General features: G+C 43.3%; 1 protein-coding gene across 1 annotated transcript in view; it reads left to right on the top strand.

Moving 5' to 3' along the window:
• The first annotated feature begins 236 nt into the window (after positions 1–236).
• The window catches only part of LOC134529423 (uncharacterized), a 36,613-nt gene continuing 14,568 nt past the window's right edge, over positions 237–22,281 (top strand). Inside the window, exons 1-2 of the mRNA XM_063363486.1 lie at positions 237–418; positions 1,619–1,755. Of these exons, the coding sequence (XP_063219556.1) occupies positions 317–418; positions 1,619–1,755 (239 nt within the window). The 5' untranslated portion in view covers positions 237–316. The remainder of the gene's footprint in view (positions 419–1,618; positions 1,756–22,281) is intronic.

Raw genomic sequence — 22,281 nt, 5'->3', positions numbered from 1 at the left:
GGAGGGGGCGGCCAACCGTCTTCGCGTGTCTAAAGCCGGCCAGGAGAGAGGAGAAGCACACCCTCGCCGTATGAAGAGCCTGACTCGAATGACCGTTGCTCCCAGCTACACAGGTACTTATACCGACCGGGCGGAGTGGTCGGGTAGTTGATTTCGAAGGTTTTATTCACATTTTACCAAAATTAACACGATTTGGAAGTGTAGCGATTTTTAGTCTATGAACCTTCCCCTTAATGCTGGAGGGCGCACTGGCTTTGTGCCAGGAGCAGGATTACTTTTTGTTTCAGGTCAGAAGACTGCAGACTACCATGGCGAGATGAATGGGGAAACTTTCTTGATGTGGTTTGAAGACATGTTGGTGCATCTTGAGGAACCCAGTGTCATCATAATGGACAATGCTTCATATCACAGCACCCAGGTATGTGCAATGGTAAAGCAGTGTCTTTTTATTGCTCAAATTGTAATGTGAAAAATTTACATGTGTTTATTATTGTGTATAAGTACGAATATTCGAGACTAATACATTTTGCCAGCAATAATTGTTATCTTAATAGTATGCCTACACTACATTTTTATAAACTATAATGTTTGAGCTGAAATTGATTACACACACAGATATATATATATATATATATATATATATATATATATAATGTAATTGAATTACATCGTAGTGCAAACTAATTTAGTAGAGGGTTTGAAATACCAAATAAAATTTTTTTATTGCAAATAGCATTTGAAAATGACATAATTACTTGTTTGGTAAAAGGACCCACTTTATGAATGCTCTGTTGCCCTACTTAATAAATTAAAATAATATTTTCAAAAAAATTTCTAGTCACTAAACTAACATGCTTTGTTAAATTTAGAAATTCATTACGACAATATGCCAAAACACATGTTTGCTTTGCATAAGTACAGTAGAACCCTGTTATAATTTGTTTTTAAGGGGCTACAAGAAAAAAAAAACATAAGCAGGAAATTCAATTTAGTACTTTTTAGTGTGGATTTATTGCCAATGGACTCAACAAGCTGCATAAAGATATATTTGATGCTCCAATTTGCTTGTAGCAAGCCAAAAACAATTTTTCTTTAACATCATGGTGCTTCCAGCTTCTATCTGCTTTGTCTTTACTTACACATTGTCTCATTGCTGTAAAATTGTCTCATTTCTGTATAATTGTCATAATTCACGACAGTGTTTACAGTGGAAATGCTTAAGTCCAGTTCTTTTGCCACTTGAACATGTGATTTAAGTGAATACATTTGAAAACACACAGAATGGCTAAAAATTTATGAATTTATTTGTTTTCCAAGGGTGTCAACAGGCAGTTAACTGCTAACATACACATATACATAGACAGTATAGACAAAGGCTTTTAATTTTTTTCGTCTTCTAAAATTTTATGAAGTGAACATTACAAGCACGAAACGCATAATTTGTGAAACATTATATCCAGGAATTAAATACATTGTCCTTATAGGGAAAATATTGGACTTGAAAAATAATACATTATAGGCAGGAAAACTTTATAAGCAGTAAAATTGTAACAGGGTTCTACTGTCATGAATTCTTATCAGCTACTTGAGTATTTAGTTAAATGTTGGCATAACGTAGGTTGAGAAAACACCTACAACGAACTGGAGCAAGGATGCACTGATCGCGTGGCTGGAGAAGAATGAGATAAAACATGAAAATAATTTGTTGAAAGTGGGGCTGCTGAGAATAGCTAAACAAAACAAGCCCCGAATACGGTATATTATTTCGTTTTTTTTTACAGCATTTCTTTAAAAGTGAGATAGTTGCAAAAAATTACGTATACGCCTTGTTCTAACACACTTTTCAGATATGAGGTAGACGAGTTGGCTCGTAACTATGGCCACGAAATTCTACGACTCCCACCCTATCACTGCCACTATAATGCAATCGAACTAGTTTGGGCTCAATGTAAACACCATTACAATAGTAACGTGGGGCGGGCCAAGAGATTTGACAATGATGCAGTTGCAGCCATCTGGAAAGAGGCTCTTGATGCTTCCACACCAGAGAGGTATTTTCATGTTGCATGACCAATGGGGTATTCCTTTTGAAGTAGAAATTGTTTTATTTTCCTGTAGAACATTCCTCAAGCTTCAGCAAAACCCTTACCATACATTTTTACATAATACGTAAGTATTGTTGCCTAGCAGCCTGGTCCTACCATTCCTTTTGATAACTTTGTGTGCTAGTGTGTGTATAGTGTGATTATCATTTTGTGTATATTCATATACCAGTAATACAGTTTTAAAACAATTGGTAAAAATAAGTGGTTTGAATTTGTGTAGTTGTCGTTTTGAAAATGTGTTGCATGTATGTGTTTGTGTTCGTGTTTGTGTTTGTGTTTGTGTTTGTAATTTTATTCCCATGTGATTCATACATATCTGTGTAGTTTCTAGATCTAACAGTGGTGACTTATTTGCAAGGTTTTTTTTTTGTAATTGCAGTCCATTTGCAATTGTTTCATTTCCATAAATAGTTTTGTATTTATTAGTAATTGTGATATTACTTTCTGTTATGCTTAATCTTGTGTCAATGACTTTAAAGTTATGGTGGGTTCAGTGCTGTAGGCAGATTTCAATATTCAGATAAAATTTCAACGTAGAGAATTTTGAATATTTTCATCTAGCGAACTTGAATAGGTATTTACACATGCAGTTCTTGCACATTAGTATTTTCAAAAGTTATGTTATTATAGTGAAATACATATACAGTAAGTAGTATATAATAGCCGGAGCTGGGACTGGCGCTGGCGCGTGGAGCCGGAGCCGGTGTCTGCCATATTGGATTGTGACGTCACGGCGGCCATCTTGGATGGTTGTGACCTTGACCTTTGACCTTGACCCCGGCGGCCAATTTGGATCCGCCATCTTGGATCCGCCATATTGGATGACGTCATTGTGTTCTCGAAAATTCCGGCGATGTGTTTTCCGCCATATTGGATGACATCACCGTTGCATTTTCCGTTACGGCCGCCATCTTTAACTTTTTTATTTATTATCCGATTTCAACGAAATTTCTTTTAAAAATTATTAATAAATCCATTTAATAAAATTTTAATAATAAATAATTTTAAAATTTACAATTACGACACGGAGTTTGGAGTCCTCGGTTCGAACCCGACGGGTGCAAAAAAAATTAAAAATGGCGACCGATCCTTCCCTCACAGTGGGTGCTGGCAGACTGACCCCCACCACTTCTTACCAATGCATATACGAACTAACACCCCCCCCCCCCCTCCACCACCACCCCCCCCCCATAAAAAAATTATGTTTTTCGCACACGACGATCCACCCCTCCCCTTTTTTATTTTATTATTATTTTTTCATCGTAATAACCACCACTACTACTACTCTAGTTTTTTCCCCTCCCTCCCTCACTTTACCGTCATTCCCACCCCTACCCTCCTCCTCACCCCTATTCTACCTTTTAAAGTATAAATACCGGCTGCAGGACCCGGGAGCCTTCAGTTTTGCAGTCGCTCCCATCCTGAAGGAAAGACGATGTATGCTTGTTGTGCGAGCGGAGCAAAGATCTTGTCGGCCATCTTAGCTTATGGTAAAGTGCGCACGCTTGCGGCACTGGATAAGGAGACGGAGTTACCTTACCTACCAAAGGAGTTTCTCCTGGTATACGCCCCGTACGAGATTAGATATGTGTACAAGTTCCTGCCGGTGTACCTACAGCTAGACCCAGACATCCAAGACTGTCTACCATGCACCGAGTGCGACAGAGGAAGCTCCAGCGTCCCCGACACACCGCACATGAAGTCATGGTGCAAGAAGCGACGAGATGCGTGGCGGCAGCAGCCTAGATCCTGAGCGCCGTGCCACAGTCGGCATCTAGGTACCACCCCAGCATTTCTGCAGAGCCAGCATCTTAGCCACGTCACTCCAGCCTCGTCGTATGCGTAACTGTGAGTAATGACAATATGACACTCTTTCTTGTCAACGTCCAGTGTCTTACGTCCCAAAAGGGGCCTGTAGTGAAGCAACTGTCCGTGACATCCGTCATTGGCGGTGACGAAGTCAAGACTAGCGAATACATCTTTAAACCGCCGTGTGACTGGACTAAGCTAGACAGATTCTCTCAACGCGAGAACCGACGTCTGACCTATGAAGTGAACGGACTCTCGTGGAATGAAGGTGATGTGGACTATGAACAACTTACATCCGTGCTACGTGATCTCGTCGAGCCAGAAGACGATGCTGTTTACGTCCGTGGTAATGAACAGAAACGTATTGTGAGTGATTTGTGCAGTGGCAATGTAATTGACCTACGTAAACAAGGCAACTGTAGTAGTATACAAATGTATTTCCTGAAACTGGGTTCTGGGTGTGGATTGAAGATTGTCGACGCCATATTGGATTGTGACGTCACGGCGGCCATCTTGGATGGTTGTGACCTTGACCTTTGACCTTGACCTTGACCCCGGCGGCCATTTTGGATCCGCCATCTTGGATCCGCCATTTTGGATGACGTCATTGTGTTCTAGAAAATTCCGGCGTTGTGTGTTCCGCCATATTGGACTATGACGTCACTGTTGCAATTTCCGTTACGGCCGCCATCTTTAACTTTTTTATTTATTATCCGATTTTAATGAAATTTTTTTTAAAAATTATAAAAAAAATTAAATAATAAAATTTTAATAAAATAATTACAAAAAACAAACATGTACGACACGGAGTTCGGAGTCCTCGGTTCGAACCCGACGAGTGCAAAAAAAATTAAAAATGGCGACAGGCTCCTTCCTTAATGGTGTCTGCAGGCAGACTGACTCCCACCACTTTTCTTAAAGCATATATCGTCACCTAGTATGACGTCATGTCCGCCATCTTGTCTTCGTTGCTGGAGACCACCATCTTGTTTTCGGCCGCTAGAGTGCGCTGACACCATGTTAGTTTAGTTCTTATCCGCTAGAGTGCAGTAATCATTTATTACTGTGACACCCGCCATCTTGAAATTTGGACGCCATCTTGAAAATCCGTAATTATTTAGCTAGAAATTCGGGAAAAATTCTAAAATTCATTAAATAAATCACTCATTAACTTACATATTGATTCGATGGATTCCCGTCTTTGGTTCGATACCCGATCGATGCAATAATGTTTAATTTTATGTAAAAAAATAATTGCCATAAACCATGTTCAAAATTCATTAAATAAATTTGTAATCTATATACTGATTGAATAGATCGACTAAGGTCCATGGTTCGATCCCTGACCTATACCAAACAACAACTTTAATTTTAAAAAATACCACTAAAGTGTAAGGTTTGAGTAAATAAAAACACCGCAAGTTCTTTTAAAAAAACTTTTATTACATACATACTACACTACTACAAGTACAAAAAAATACACAGACAAATTACTAAAGTCTTGGTTAAGATTTATTTCCGCATTTAATCTTGTGCTGTTCAAGACACTGTATAGCTGTGAGTCCTGATTTTCGAGGTCGATTAGCAAAATACTTAAAGCACATCTTACACATATAAATCTTATGTTGATGTTTTGTAACCTGGGGTCTCACAAGTCGGGAGAAGTTTTTGATGTAGCAGTAGTGTGCAGAACCGCCTTCACTTGTCACAAGCAACAAATCGAAATGATTTTTTCTTTCTTGTTTGGTTACCCGAATCGGACACACCTTATTATCCTCATTTAGCGCATACACATTAACTGAGACTTCAGGGTTATTTTTCTCAAAAACTTTTATCTGATTTAACGGTGGCGGATAGCACAGTCCATCGAAGTTGTACTTATTCTCCAAAGCATAATACCTCTTATCAACACGGTTTTGATGACTTCCCTCGACAAATCTTGCCAAAATACTCCATTTAAAACAAAACTGGTCCTTGAAGTTTTGGCAATTGACTACTGCTCTTTTGTTGACTATCGCCTCAGGTAAGGCAATAAATGATGATGTCTGATGGTATGGAAGCATACTATCACTTGATTCGTTTCCTATGCACATAATCTTGTGCCTGTCCAGACTGTTACAATGCGAAAAAACCTTATCGCATTTGTCGCACTTATATGTCTCTCGAGAGATTGTCAGAGACCTACTGCAGGTTATTGATGCACCACAATATTTGCATTGATGTGATGTACGCTCTTCATTAGTTGAAGAATCCATTGCTGATGATGAAACTTCAGCTGATGGTGGAACAGCACGTATCGTTGTCTTCTCTGCAGCAGGTATCGGGATCTCCACAGCTGTCGACACCTCAGCCATTGAGCTCTCCGCTGCCGTGGTCTCCTCTGCAAATGGTATCGGGATCTCCGACTCAATCATCGTTGCTGCCATCGAGGTCCCAGCTGCTGTCGGTAAACATTCTATTCCGGTCGACATAACTAAATCTCACGAAACTTAATGGAGAGAGCACGTCCGTACTGCACCGCGACCAGAGGTGAACTGCGGGTCCAGTCGTCCGAACCTCGCTTATATACCCGCGGTCTACTGGTATACCTCATGAGTCAAAATATTGTCTGTATTTAAAATTTTTTTATTAGGTATCTAAAAATTGTAGAAATAAAAAGCATACGAGTTCAAGTTTTACACATTTATTTATAAAAATTACACAAATACATATTAGGTTAAGGAATCAAGCATTTTCACAAGCACAGTCTTTAATGCCGCACGAACTGACACGTCGACTCCGGTTCCAACTGGTTCGTTGACTCCGGTTCCAACTGGTTCGCAGGCCACAGGATCAGGAACACAGGTTTCCAGCTGGTCATCTTCTGCGACGTTGACAACTCCGACAAGACATGGTCGATGACGTCTGTGACCACGTCTACGCCTGGGCTTTGGCTCAGTGCTAATTGGGACAGATTCACTGCCTGAACTGCGACGACGAGACACACACCGTTTGGACGTCTGCGTAGAAGCATCACAGGTCGCAACAGGTTGCAACACGTCCATGTTTGGTGTTGCACGTGAAGACGAGGCGACTATCTCAGCGATGCTAGCAGGAAGGATTGTGTGTGGTCTCATGTGATAGACGACACAGTTTCCAGGTTCGCAACAATCTACCAGCTGCTGGGTCGGTTCGTAGGACACAGGAAAGTGCGCAAACCGCCAATGCTGAGCGCCTCCATCACAGGTTTCTGTATATGTACGTAGATACCCGGAATCCCAGTAGCTGTACTCGACACTGCTGAAGCTAGGTCTTGCGCTCACGTACACGTTAGCAGGATGAAACGTAAACATCTTCTTGCAGGTCGAACGTCAACTGAAGGCACGTACGTATGTACGCCATTTATATATGCAGGCTCCTACTAACATTGTGTGTGCCATTTCTGCATTAGCTGCGAGTTTGTACAGGCAGAGACACGTTCAAACTTGTCACATGGCTGCATGTCGTATATTGCACTAAGCTTGCGCAGGGAAGGACAGCCGTAGTCGGTCTGTATATCTACGATTTCAGCTGCTCCAACGTCGCACAGTTCTCGTAGCCATTTCTTCTGTTCGGGTCCGGCAACGTAGATTATTTCGTTTTGAACTAGTAAATCTTGAAGTGTGTTTTTCACTTGGTGGTACGGAATTTTTCCTTCGTCCCACTCTAGTCCGTGATAGTATTTACATAGCCATTCGTTCGACCGTTTACTTTTTTCGTCTAGTAGTTTCCACAGATACGGAGGTCGGAAGCTGCGGGTTCGAGTCCGGCCGTCGTGAGTGACGGCAATTTCCTTGAGCACGAATCCATTTTGACTCTGGAAACCTTGCAGGTTGCAGTACATGTTGTCGCTAGCAATGCTCGGTCGTAACTAAATTATTATCGAAAACGAAACAGTATTTATGTCAGGATTTTCACAAGTTTGTCTCGACAATTGTACGATGCAAGCCGATCGTGAAGTATCAGACAAAAAGCATAGGTGTTTGGCGGAATATTTCCGCTAGTCGTTATCTCGATCCTACAGCCGATGATGTTTGAATTTATTCGATCATCCTGTTTGGAAACGTCAAACACCATTAACGGTGCCTTGTTCTTGAAACTGTCGGGACTCAGTATCGGTGACTGTCTCCGTCCATAGTAAGCTTGCTGAAACTTGGCATACATTTGATATGTTAGAAGAAATCTTCCACTTTCAAAGTCCATGTTCATGTCAACGTACGGATAACTTTCGCTGTTTAAAAATATTTTTACATTACGTATTTGACAGTTATCGAATACGGAGCGACTTACTCCTGCATTGAGCTGTCTTCCGGTCTGAAGCCCGACGATGATGTATCTTGGTTTTTCCGTAGCGAAGCTGGACTTTACTATCCAATTGATACGCTGACTATGAGGCAAGCCAGGATAAGTTTCCAGGCTCCAGGATCGGAATGGCACATCGAAATTCTTGCCATTTTCTATGTTCTTCAACATCTTGACTCGTTCAACGGTGCTCACTTGGATGTGGGGCAGCATCCACTCGATAGACTGTAGTGTTAGCGAGACATCTTGAGGGTTTTCTGCAGCGGCGACAATTGCATTAATGTGCGTGTTGGCTAGAAGCAGTACGAGCTCTTGTTTCGAATTAATGATTATATGCTTGTAGTCCTCAGCGAATCCAAGAAGCATGGACAGAGGAACACAAACTTCGAACTTCCCTTCGGCATAAACCGGAAGCTTATATTCATCCTCGAGAGCCCAACCGGCCATCTTTGCAGCAGACAGTTCATTTGGCGTGAGCGAAAGGTAAATTTTCATAGCAGATGTTATGCCTACATCTCTCGTCTGGTCTACCTCGACACCATTGAGTACATAAGTAATGCGCTCGATTAGGTGAAGAATACCATTGCAGGATATTGACGTCGTTGTCGGATGCGTACCATCCGCTTTTGTAAGCGTGCCTCTTATACGTAGAAATGACTGCGAAGGTAAAGTACAAATATCTTGGTGCTGTACTGCAATGCGTACTTCCGATGGTAGTGCGTACGGTCCGAGCAGGAAAGGCTGGTACTCGTGCAATTCCATTTTCGTAATGCTGTCATCAAAAATGACTGGATCTTCCACGTTGAGGATTTCGTCTTCCATATTTATTCGGCACTTGTCCAATACTGAGAAGATACTTTATGTTGTCAGGTGTTAATGCACCGATGTCTGGTAGAGAACTGTTCTTGTTCACGGCAATACGATTTCTTTTATAATTGTTCGGTGTTACGAACTTTATGCCCATCGCTTCAAGTGCAGACGTAAATGTAATTTCTTCGTCTTGAAAATTCACCAATCGTCCTCGCTGGTCAACGATTCGGACGACGACTTCGTGTGCGCACTTCACGACGACTGGAACGTAAATGATACTTTGCGGTACTTCTACCAGTTTATATCCTGGCGGGACCATCGGCGAAAACTCGTGCAGCATGTTGCTTAGTCTTCCGTTGAGATACGTTCCACTTGCCAAATTACAGTTTATTCTTATGACATTCACAGGCAAAATGTTTACTGCGCGTGTTGATTCGTACGTTCTTCCCGTATCATAAACCTTTGATTCGAATCCGAGCATCGTACCTATGGTGCCAGGTTTCGTAAAGTCGACATTTTCACTGCATGTTAGAATGCTTTTTTGAGTGTTTGGATTTCCACGCAGTTGAAAGTCTACATCCTGTGGTAACATATCCCTGATGTAATTTGCAATGTCGTCAATTTCGTAAGAGCCAACAGGTAACCGTATTTCATGAGCGGTCCCATCACTTTTCAGGAAGCAGATCTTGCAATTTTCTTCGTCAATGTTCGGTATGGCATTATACGTTTGAAAATCTACGAGTCCGATACACCATTCTCCGTCTAAATCCAGAGGCGGGAAATGAACCGCCCGCAGCTCAGATGCGTGACCTGTCAGGGTAAGTGTTATCGACATGACTAATAAATTAACATCACTGCACAACCTTTAAGTAGCACTTTTTATTTGTCAGCTAATTTTTGTTTGTTAAAAAGCGAAGACACAAGTGTCCGCAGTTTGTTTGATTAGGCTTCTGTTCCGTTTCGTAATTGTAAAACAATGTAGTGGACCGGCCCAGGTACCGCCTAAGTTCGGGCGGAGGGCGTAAATTTCCAAAACTGTCGTAGTAAGTAGCTTTTTTTCCAGACTTTATATACGCCACCCAGTGCGTGCCGCGACCCGCCGACGTGTCTAAATTAATTATGGCGCACTCACGTGTCTTTGGCTTGCTGGGCAAAGTGTCTCGCATAAACACGCCGCGGAAATTTGGTATTTTCAGTTTGCGTGCGTACTTTATTAAATCTACGTTGGTGAGCGGTCGTTTCGGTAGGGAACTTAGGATTTTCTCTTTACACGTTTCTTTTTTATGCCTCGTCCTGTCTTGTGAGGATGCAAGTACAGTCCTGCGCCGTTTTTTTTACCGATGGCAATGGCTTCCATGCTGGCATTGTGTCGCTGTGCTTCTTTTAACTGCTTGCGCTCATTCTTCGAAGTGTTGACTGCCCGCACTATACCGCTCGTTGCACCGATAAAGCCTCCGAGAGCACCCAATGCAGGCAAAAGCAAAGGAAGAAATCCTCCTATAATCTTCTTGTCGAGAGTCTGTAGTTTTTGCTTGGATTTTTGCACGCCTGCACCGATCTTGCGCTTCTTGGTCTTGCGTGAGTTAGTCTTTGACTTGATGTAGCTGGTTCGACGAGCACCCAGTCCTAATTTCGTCTTTGCCTTCATGATTTTAGATACGCCCCACGCTGCGATTTTTTCTCCTAGTCCCGCGTCCGGCGATTTGCTTATTACCTCGGCTTCCTGTGCCAGTATCTGATCTGCTCTGTGCCTAGATTCCAGATCCTTGCTTAATGAATATGCGATATCGTGCTGCTTGCACTTTTCGTCGAGAGAATTAATGCCCACGTCACCGCGAGCTAACCTTTTCGCTAGTTTCGTGCCGGGGCCGCAAAATCTGTAGCCAGGAATGTGTAGCTCGAATGGTAGATTGTTTATCAGAGAGTTCACGAGTCCTGCGCCGATGTGTTTTTTGTTCTTACCTCTTCGAGTCATTACGCACAACTGACCAGAAAGTATAAATACGCTTCTTTTATACAATTACTTTAGTACAATGCAGGTCGTCAAGCAAGACATTTGTTTGCCAGTGTGCATTACGCAAGACGATGTATTTAGTGCACGTGAATCACGACATGGCTTACTGTTGCCTTCTGCCGTACGATGCATAATGGCGGGTCCGTCAAACTGCGGTAAAACATGTGTTTTACTGAGTTTACTGGAGGAGCCAAACGGTCTTCGGTTCGAGAACGTTTACTTGTATTCCAAGTCGTTGCAACAGCCAAAGTACCAGCGCTTGGCCACTGTTCTACGCTCGGTGGATGGTCTGGAGTATTTTCCGTTTAGCGATAATACCGATGTTGTACCTCCAAGCGCAGCAAAAGCCAATTCCGTGTTTGTTTTCGACGATGTAATGTGCGAGAAACAAGGCATAATACAAGAGTACTTTTCCATGGGCAGACACGCCAAGGTAGACTGCGTATACCTGTGTCAGACGTACGGTAGAATACCCAAACATTTGCTGCGAGATAATGCGAATGTCATAGTTTTGTTTCGCATGGACGAACTTAATTTACGCCACGCTTACGACGATCACGTAAACACCGACATGACATTCCAGGAATTCAAAGACATGTGTTCCTTGTGTTGGAAAGACGATCACGGATTTCTAGTTATAGTCAAAGACTGGCCTCTATATAAGGGCAGGTACAGACGAGGTTTCGATCAGTTTATCGTCAAACATGAATCATAGCATTTCGAAATTCGGTCGTAGCAGTCGAGACTTACGTACTGCTCTCAAGTCTCATGACGACGTTATCCGCAAATACATTTCGCTACTGGCTCAAAAAATAAACGGGGTGAAAAAGGAATTACTTGAGTACCTCGTAGCCATAGACCAGCGCGTGGAAGCTTCGGATTCTCGCATTCGCGACATGATCGAAGTTTCGAATGCACAAAGACGGGACGATCTGAGGACTTTTCAAAGTAGTCTGAAAGCATCACTATCTCAATCAACAAATTCAGATTTGGCCAAACACAAGAAAGAAGTTTCTGCGAACGAATAGAAAAGTATAAAAGGAGGTCTTGCAATAAGTTTTCAGCCAGTACAATGTCGGACCTGGCCAGTGACCTTCATCGAGCTATACAGTCTGTTCGCGAAAAATATTTACTTGCTAGACGAACCAGACTTGCACGTGAGATGGAAAATGAGGAGATATTTAAACCAATCACTAGTCGCCTCGACGAACTTAAAAACAAGGAAGAACCAGCCTTCATTGTGAAGACAGAAGTTGAAGATGAAATGCCGACTGTAAAGAAGAGAAAGTATGAACCAGATCGAGAAGAAGAGGACTTAACAAGTACAGAGTCCATGCACAAGAAAAAAATACCGAAAAAGGGACATCAAGTTAATGCAATGGTCCGACCATACCTGATATCGTTTACGAGCCGGAATAATGACACGACCTACGGAGTGTACAGAAAACATAATAAATGGTTCCTCGGTGCTAAAGAAATAGAGTTTCTACCAGGAAATATCGTGCGCGTAGCAGAGTTCAAAACGCGCGGGACTCCGGGTCTGTACGAATTGCTGTTTCGCAGGGAGCCTAAAGGATATTCTCACAACGACTTACAAGAGTACAAAAAACTGCTAGAGCTAACCAATGCACATTTTCGCGATAACGATCCAGATAGTGGTGTATATAAAGACGTAGATCATGAAAAAATCGACATTCTCGCTAATCTCTTCAGTGAACTAACAATACATGGCGAAGTTTTGAAAAAGCTAGAAAGTGGTCAGACATTTGACTATGTATATTGGGACGACCCTAATGAATTAGTTGATCGCCTTAGAATTCTACATGCATCGCTTAGTGTAGGAAACTATTCGCACATCAACGAAATAGTCTCCATACTTGAAGAACTGAAGGAAGCCGGCTACATACAATGAGTCGAACCGGAATCGCTCGCGAACTTCATGCTCCTGCTAGACGGAAATACCTTCGTCGCAAAGTCATAGTTCGTGGAATTGATGATTTATTCCAGGCGGACCTTGTTGAGATGATACCGTATTCCCGATTGAATAAAGGTTTCAAGTACATGTTGACAGTCATCGATGTTTATAGCAAGTTCGCTTGGGCTAGACCTGTCAAATCAAAGACTGCAACTGACGTAGCCAAGGCCATGAACAATATTTTGCGTGATGGACGTGTACCGTCGCACCTGCAAACGGACCTCGGGAAAGAATTCTACAATGCGACCTTCAAGGCTTTGATGAAGAAGTATGGCATCAAACACTAGTCTACATTTAGTAACGTCAAAGCCTCCGTTGTCGAAAGGTTTAACAGAACTTTGCGTTCCAAGATGTGGCGGCAGTTCACGGCTAACGGAAATTACAAGTGGCTTGACATCTTGCCGAAACTAATAAGCGAGTATAATTCCACTGTGTATTCTACCACGAAAATGAAGCCAAAGGACGTAAAGGATAATCGCCTGCTTCAAACAGTTTTTCCCAACACGAAGAAGAAAGATCCACGAAAGCGTAAAGCTAACGTCGGCGACATTGTGCGAATCTCCAAGCAGAAAGGTATCTTCGAGAAAGGTTTCACTGCAAACTGGAGTCCCGAACTTTTCCGTGTGACACATGTTCGTGAATCAGAGCCTAGGACCTACTACCTCGAAGATTTGGACCACAAACCTATCCATGGCGGCTTCTATGCCGAAGAGATTCAGCCTACGTTGTATCCCGATACGTACTTGGTGGAGAAGATTATAAAACGAAGAAATGGACTGTCCTACGTCAAGTGGTGGGGCTTTCCACCTCGCTTCAATTCGTGGGTGGCAGATGCAGACGTCGAGAAATCCACAAGACTTTAGTAATTTGTCTGTGTATTTTTTTTGTACTTGTAGTAGTGTAGTATGTATGTAATAAAAGTTTTTTTAAAAGAACTTGCGGTGTTTTTATTTACTCAAACCTTACACTTTAGTGGTATTTTTTAAAATTAAAGTTGTTGTTTGGTATAGGTCAGGGATCGAACCATGGACCTTAGTCGATCTATTCAATCAGTATATAGATTACAAATTTATTTAATGAATTTTGAACATGGTTTATGGCAATTATTTTTTTACATAAAATTAAACATTATTGCATCGATCGGGTATCGAACCAAAGACGGGAATCCATCGAATCAATATGTAAGTTAATGAGTGATTTATTTAATGAATTTTTAGAATTTTTCCCGAATTTCTAGCTAAATAATTACGGATTTTCAAGATGGCGTCCAAATTTCAAGATGGCGGGTGTCACAGTAATAAATGATTACTGCACTCTAGCGGATAAGAACTAAACTAACATGGTGTCAGCGCACTCTAGCGGCCGAAAACAAGATGGTGGTCTCCAGCAACGAAGACAAGATGGCGGACATGACGTCATACTAGGTGACGATATATATGCTTTAAGAAAAGTGGTGGGAGTCAGTCTGCCTGCAGACACCATTAAGGAAGGAGCCTGTCGCCATTTTTAATTTTTTTTGCACTCGTCGGGTTCGAACCGAGGACTCCGAACTCCGTGTCGTACATGTTTGTTTTTTGTAATTATTTTATTAAAATTTTATTATTTAATTTTTTTTATAATTTTTAAAAAAAATTTCATTAAAATCGGATAATAAATAAAAAAGTTAAAGATGGCGGCCGTAACGGAAATTGCAACGGTGACGTCATAATCCAATATGGCGGAACACACAACGCCGGAATTTTCTAGAACACAATGACGTCATCCAAAATGGCGGATCCAAGATGGCGGATCCAAAATGGCCGCCGGGGTCAAGGTCAAGGTCAAAGGTCAAGGTCACAACCATCCAAGATGGCCGCCGTGACGTCACAATCCAATATGGCGTCGACAATCTTCAATCCACACCCAGAACCCAGTTTCAGGAAATACATTTGTATACTACTAACTGTCCTGGCTTCAAAACACTGTTAAAAATGTACGGAAACCAAATTGAAAAGTGTGATAAATTCTATAATGGTTTCCACTGTGCACATTGTAATAGCCAGTTACTGAAACTGTGGCTCTATGAGCATCCTTATTACTACAGTGATGTTTAATTGTTTTTTATTCCTTATTACAATTGTAAATATTGTTTCCAATGTCATCGACTGATGAAATTATGTAAATAAAAAAAATAATTACCAATGTATTCGTTTTATTCTTTTCACCTTTATTTCATTGTATTTCTTTTTGTAAAGTCTAACAATTATACTCTTTCGAAAAAAAATTAAAATATAATAATCATTTTACATTATTCTCAGCAATTAAATTCCAAGCATAAATTATATTAAAAAATTAACAATTTAAAAAACAAGGGTATTAGTAGTATAGAAATAAAACTCAAAGTTCAAAAATTTTACAGATATATTTTCGTTAACATATACAATTAAATATATATCCATATTTTATTTGACATGTATGCATGTGTGTTTAGATTCGCAGGTCTCTCTCTCTCTCTCCCAGCAGACCATTCTCGCCCCGCCGTCTCTCTCTCCTCCTCATGCCAAATCTCTCTCTCCATCCCCAGCAACTGCTCACCTGCTAAATACTTAAACAGAATATTAGTAACCAAACAAAAAGCTTGCATCGCAGCTCTCTGTGTTCGGAACGGGCTTGAGACCGACACCGCTAAACAGGCAGGTCACGCACAAGCCCCTTGCCTCCATATGCAATATACGTCACATATGTAGTCAAGTACTTATGAACAACGTCTCTATTTAGCCGTGGCCCATTACAACGATGCAAGCCTACCAGAAAGAACTAGCATATGATACATTGACACAAAGCACGTGCTTAAATTAGCATATGTCACATACAAACGCTGAAATTGTCCAGTAACAACGATGTATCAACGCCGAAATCTTGCATGCCAACCACTGCGGAACCCAGCGGCGTAACAGTCCATCGTTGACACACAACGCCGAAATCTTGCATGCCAACGACTGCGGAACCCAGCGACGTAACAGTCCAGCGTTGACACCGTCGACATGACACCATCGATGTAAGGAGCCCAACGTCATGACCCCATCGATGATAGGAGCCCACCGTAGTGACCCCATCATTAGGACACCATCGATGTTAGGAGCCCATCGTCTTGACACCAACGTCGTAAGGAGCCCATCGATGCATAAAAAAACGCATCGGTGTAAAAAAAACGCATTGGTGTAAAAAAACGCATCAGTGTAAAACGCATTGGTGTAAAAAAACGCATCAGTGTAAAACGCATTGGTGTAAAAAAACGCATCAGTGTAAAACGCATTGGTGTAAAAAAACGCATCGGTGTAAAAAAAATGTATTGCACCAAAATCAACATAGGTGCATGAAACCACCACTTCCAACCCAACCAACCAACCAAAAAATGCAGCACCACAAAACATCGTAGGTGCATAAAACCACCACTTCCAACCCAACCAACCAACCAAAAATTGCAGCACCACAAATTAACGTAGGTGCAGAAAACCAACCAACCACCAACCCAACCAACCAACCAAAAAAAAAGTAGCACCACAAATTAACGTAGGCGCAAAACACCACCACTTCCATCCCAACCAACCAACCAAGAAAATACAGCACCACAAATCAACGTAGGTGCATAAACCACCACCGCCATCCCAACCAACCAACCAAAAAAGTAGCACCACAAATTAACGTAGGCGCAAAACACCACCACTTCCATCCCAACCAACCAACCAAGAAAATGCATGCACCACAAAACAACGTAGGTGCAGAAAACCAACCAACCACCAACCCAACCAACCAACCAAAAAAAAGTAGCACCACAAAACAACTTAGGTGCATAAAACCACCACTTCCAACCCAACCAACCAACCAAAAAATGTAGCATCGCAAACAACGTAGGTGCAAAACACCACCACTTCCAACCCAACCAACCAACCAAAAAATGCAGCACCACAAATTAACGTAGGTGCAGAAAACCAACCAACCACCAACCCAACAAACCAACCAAAAGAAAAGTAGCACCACAAATTAACGTAGATGCATAAAACCACCACTTCCATCCCAACCAGCCAACCAAAAAAAAGTAGCATCGCAAACAACAAGGATGCAAAACACCACCACTGCCATCCCAACCGACCAACCAAAAAACGCAGCACCACAAAACAACAACGTAGGTGCAGAAAACCAACCAACCACCAACCCAACCAACCAACCAAAAAAAAAAGTAGCATCGCAAACAACAAGGATGCAAAACACCACCACTTCCATCCCAACCAACCAACCAAAAAAACGTAGCACCACAAACAACGATGATGCAAAACACCACCACTTCCATCCCAACCAACCAACCAAAAAAACGTAGCACCGCAAACAACGAGGATGCAAAACACCACCACTTCCATCCCAACCAACCAACCAAAAAAAACGTAGCATCGCAAACAACGAGGATGCAAAACACCACCACTTCCATCCCAACCAACCAACCAAAAAAAACGTAGCATCGCAAACAACGAGGATGCAAAACACCACCACTTCCATCCCAACCATCCAACCAAATAAGCACCACGAATATTGTGGGTGCATGAACAAAACAAAACGCACCACGAAACAGCGTGGGTGCAAAAAATTAAGGTAAAATAGCGTCAGAAAACCATAAAAATGTAGGAGCAAAAAAAATCAATGAAAAAGATAGCACCACGAAACAGTGTGTGTGGGTGCATGAACAAAACAAGGAAAAATAGCACCAGAAAACCATAAAAATGTAGGTGCAAAAAAATTTAAAAAAAGAGCACCACGAAACAGTGTGGGTGCAACATAATTACAACGAGCGGACTCAGGAAACCAACGATGAAAAATCCAACGGTGAAGGCTATGTACAACATCATCAACAGGTACATGAGTGGCTAGCAAGTGGCAAACACCGGCTCTGTGCTCGCACATTCCGGTTCAGATTCCCGTCAAGGTCATTTTCTCGGCTCCCACAGCAGCCTGGGACCCCGACAGAGAATCCTGTGCGAAACGTACGAGCACAGACGCAAGTTTCAACATTTCATGTTATAAGGTTTTTTATGTGGAGAAAAAAATTCATTAAAAACCATTCAGTCTTTATAGCATTCTCTTTCTTTCGCGTATGTATATATATTTCTATTCAGGCCATATATCCGTACGGTAATGTATGAATTCCATCGTCGCATATTATGCGTTTATCGTCGTGCCATGTTAGTGCTAATTTATTTGAGCATTCTGTATACAAGACCATATTATGTGAACGTATGGACCGGACGTTTGCGCGCTTCTCCGTGTGCTGCTCCAGGACCTCGAGAAAATCTTCAAACGATATTTTATTTCTCACCACGCATTTCTGTATACCTTTGGCCCTTTTTGTGATATTACTATTGTATTTGTAGGTGTACAGCTTTGCCCTTAGGCCGACGAACTCCTCCATTGCCACTCCACTGCACTCGTCTTTGAACTTGCCAACTACCTTCTTGTTCGTAGGTGAGTAGCAGGGGTGGTCAATGGGATAGCTGCTGGTGTCAAACTCGTCCAGGAGCGCAGCGTCGTCGGCCAGGTCCTGGTAGAAGTCGCGCGTCTTGATCTCGTATATGAAGCTGTCCGTGTCCATGTACGTCAGCGTGATGTCATCCTTATATTTTTCTTTCATTATGTCGTAATGGAACCCATACATTAACGTCTTGGACAAGTCCAGGACCGCGAACCCCGCATATATTGGGCGGTCAAGAAAGATGGTTTCTTGTTGTAGTCTCACCAGCGTCAGAGACTCATCAAGGATGGTGCGGTCCTGGAACGCTGGCTTTGCCACAACTTTACGTAGCCTGCCTTCACTACATACAAGTTCCATACGCTGCCGCTTGAATTTATTTTCCATGAGCTTGCCAAAGCAGGAGTTGTTGGCAAGCTTGAAGAATTCTTTTTCAAAGTCGTTTGTAGCTGCCTGTCGTTTCAACGTATTTTTCGTGATGAATGGCTCCATCCAGGCACGCTGCTTGAATTCAAGGACTCTATGAATTTTCTTGAGTCTCAGTCCGTGCTGGATGGCCTGTTTCAGGTTTCTAAAATGAATTATATAATTTTCTTTGGATTCCAGTGTTGTGATTAATTTAGTTTGACGCGATCCGGGTGGGCACTGGCTGACGGGCAGGAACGGTAGATCTTTGTGGTCCTCGTGGAGGGCAGACGGATACTCCACATCGACTTCAAGGATGTAGCCCGTCTGCCCCTCGTCAGGTATCGACATCACGTCGATATCAGCGCCCACCCACTTGAAGCCGCTGACTGGAAGAGGCAACGACATGGCCCACCCATACAGATTGTTGGCGTCCAGGTACGCAACATGAGTTCATGGTTGGCTGGGATCGTAGGTATGGGGCAGGCAGATGTTGTTCGCCTTGCAGTGTCTCTTTATCACTTGCGCGACCCCACCCCTGATCCCAGCTTCGACGAACATGTACATATCGTAATCTATCATCAACTCAAGTCGTACCCCCGTCTGCCTCAACATTGCGTCGAACGCGAACCCTGGTGCGCTGACGTAATGGCTGCAGTCAAGGCCGTACGTCTGCAGGCACAGTCGACGAAAGTTTTCAAACACGTCAGTCAACAGCAGCACGTCTGTCTTTAGGTAGACGTCGCTGTAGTCGCCCAGGGTCACGCAGCCGAATGTTTCCCACACTGCCTTTGCATGTTCGTAATCATCATTAGTTATGTGCGAGTCATTCAATATATTATAAAAGCTATCTTGTGGTGGCAGTTGCGGCTCGTCCAGTTTCTCCCAGCTGGAAACATAGTCGTACGGGAAAACACCTTTTCTCGTGACGAGGGCCATTTCGTCACGAGTAAAAAATTTCATGGTGTCCGTGAATTGGTCGGCTGGCAGGTACGAGGCAAGGGACGCCAAACTGTGAGCCATGAACCTGAAACTATCGACAAACTGTACGGAGAATTTGTTGCCCAGACTTTTCGAGAAGGTAATCATTTTTTCCTGCGTGTGGGGGATGATGAATATTTCTTTATTGTCGTAGCCCAGTTTCTTGATGATGAACTTCTCATCATAGGCCAGATTGTGGAAGTAAACCACGAGTTTCTTGGGCCGCCTGCGCAGAAGATTGCAGCTGTTGCAGGCGGCGCCAAGGTACTTCCCACTGAAGTGGTCGTGGTCTCGGACCTTGTAATTACCCATGGTAAATACCGCATTGCAGTAGCAGCACTGATGGGCTGCGGCGAAGCTGGCATACTCCTGTGCCGTCAGCGACGTCATTGGCAGGCTTGTCTCGTATATGTCCTTAACCTTTTTACCAATGTCAACAATGGTCTCCACGAATTTCTTCTCAGCATCGGGACCCCTATATAGAATTGGTTCTTGCGGCAGCGAGGAAGTGAGCGTGGCTGGGATCACGCTATTGTCGACCTTTACATAGATACAATAGCTGTATGCCTCGTGTTTTTGGTACGCATGAGTGCTTGACTGCTGGGGGTCCTGCTGGCATGTCTGTACGGGCACGAGCATGGCCTCAAAGTCTGCGTATGCAACAATGGGCATCTTGGACATGTGGTGATAGTTTTTAAACTCCAGGACTGGGGGCTGGCCGTTCTTGTCTGGCTTAGGCATCTCGACGCGCACGGGAGCATGGGTTTTGCAGAATTTCTTGTGCGCGTCGAGACACTGCTGCCCTGACAGTCCTGAAACTCGGTGCTGGTCATCGTAGTACGTGAAGCACCTCTTGCAGACATGGATTTTGTGGTCATGAGATGTGATCTGAGGCCGGACGAGTCTTGAGAAATTTTTTATAAAGCAGAAATGAGAGTTGTTTTCTTCGGACGTTAGCAACAGGAGGTCGAAATGGTGTTGCTTTTCCTCCTTCCCCACACGCACCGGCGCGATTTTGTTGTCATCGTCAATGCTGTAGACGTTGACGGAAACATCGAGATTGTTCCGTTCGAATACTTTGATTTGGTGGAGGGGGGTAGGGAACTCAAGACCTGAAAAATTAAATTTTCCCTCCAGGTCGTGGTACCTCTTGTCCACACGTTCAGCATGTACCCCCTCTACATATCGCGCCAGTATGGCCCACTTGAAGCACTCGTTATCTTCCAGGTTCATGGGATTTATTACTGCTTTCCTGTTCTTGATGGCGGCAGGCAGGTCAATGTATGAAGATACTCTAAGAGGCACTAGCTTGTTGAAGCGGAGCTGGATTCGCTTCACGACAGACAGAGTCCACCCGGATCCCTTGCTGGCATAATCTTCCTCCTCCTTGCATATTTTCAGGATACTGTCATCAATTGCTTCCTCGATTTCGCTTACCTCATATATGGGAATATTTTTTGTCTTGAACGCTCTTTTGTCCACGCCTTCATCGAAGGGAGCAGGCTTTGCATAGTCGCACTCGAGCCAGATATTGAATTTTACTGGGCCGTTTTCCTGCACTTCATGTGATATCTGATTTATTAGGTTCGGCTTCATTTGGACCATGTACGTGCAAATATCTTTTGTCGCACCATTATTTTCTGCAACATACGTCTTTAAATTTCTGCGGAACGCAGTCTCCGCCTCAACGAACCCGGTACCGCCTGCCTCCAAGTCTACCTGAGCCTGGTCAGGCGCTTGCGCCTCCAAGTCTACTCGAGCCTGGTCGGGCACACTCGCCACGTATTGCGGACGAGTGCTGGGGCCGGGCTGTTGCAGGCCAGAGGTCACGTCTACGCGTCGTCTCTTGGGAGCCAGGCCCTTGCACGTTTTGATGTGCACAAACAGCGTATCTTTACGCATAAATTCTCCCTGGCACTGTACGCATGTAAATGAAATGCGGCCGGGATTGAACTGGCACTGGCTCTTTTCGTGGCGTCTGGCATCGCGGGTATATTTGAAATGCTGCCCGCAGTGAATGCACCTCGAGCCCGAGCTGTGCTCGACGGTGCCCCCACAAGTTCGCATATGGCGGGTCAAACTGTCCTTGCGGCTTATTGTCATGCCGCAAGTATGGCATTGGTTGTTAACAGTGCGGCCAGGATTAGATGCACACACTTTCTCGTGCCGTCTGGCATTACGAGTAGCAGTAAAAACTTTGCCACAGAAAGCACACCCAAGCCCTGGTGGTGTTGGTGCACATACCTGTGCTGGCCCCGATGTTGAGGGCTGGACGGCTCCGGAGGCGGGCTGGCAGGCTCCCGATGTCGAGGGCTGGCCGGCTGCCATGGGAACACCAGACGCGGTCCTCTTCATGATGAAGTCT

Source organism: Bacillus rossius, chromosome 1 (assembly GCF_032445375.1).
Source record: "Bacillus rossius redtenbacheri isolate Brsri chromosome 1, Brsri_v3, whole genome shotgun sequence".
Lineage (NCBI taxonomy): Eukaryota > Metazoa > Arthropoda > Insecta > Phasmatodea > Bacillidae > Bacillus > Bacillus rossius.
Note: the sequence above shows the minus strand (reverse complement) of the source record. Positions and strands in the feature narration are given on the sequence as shown.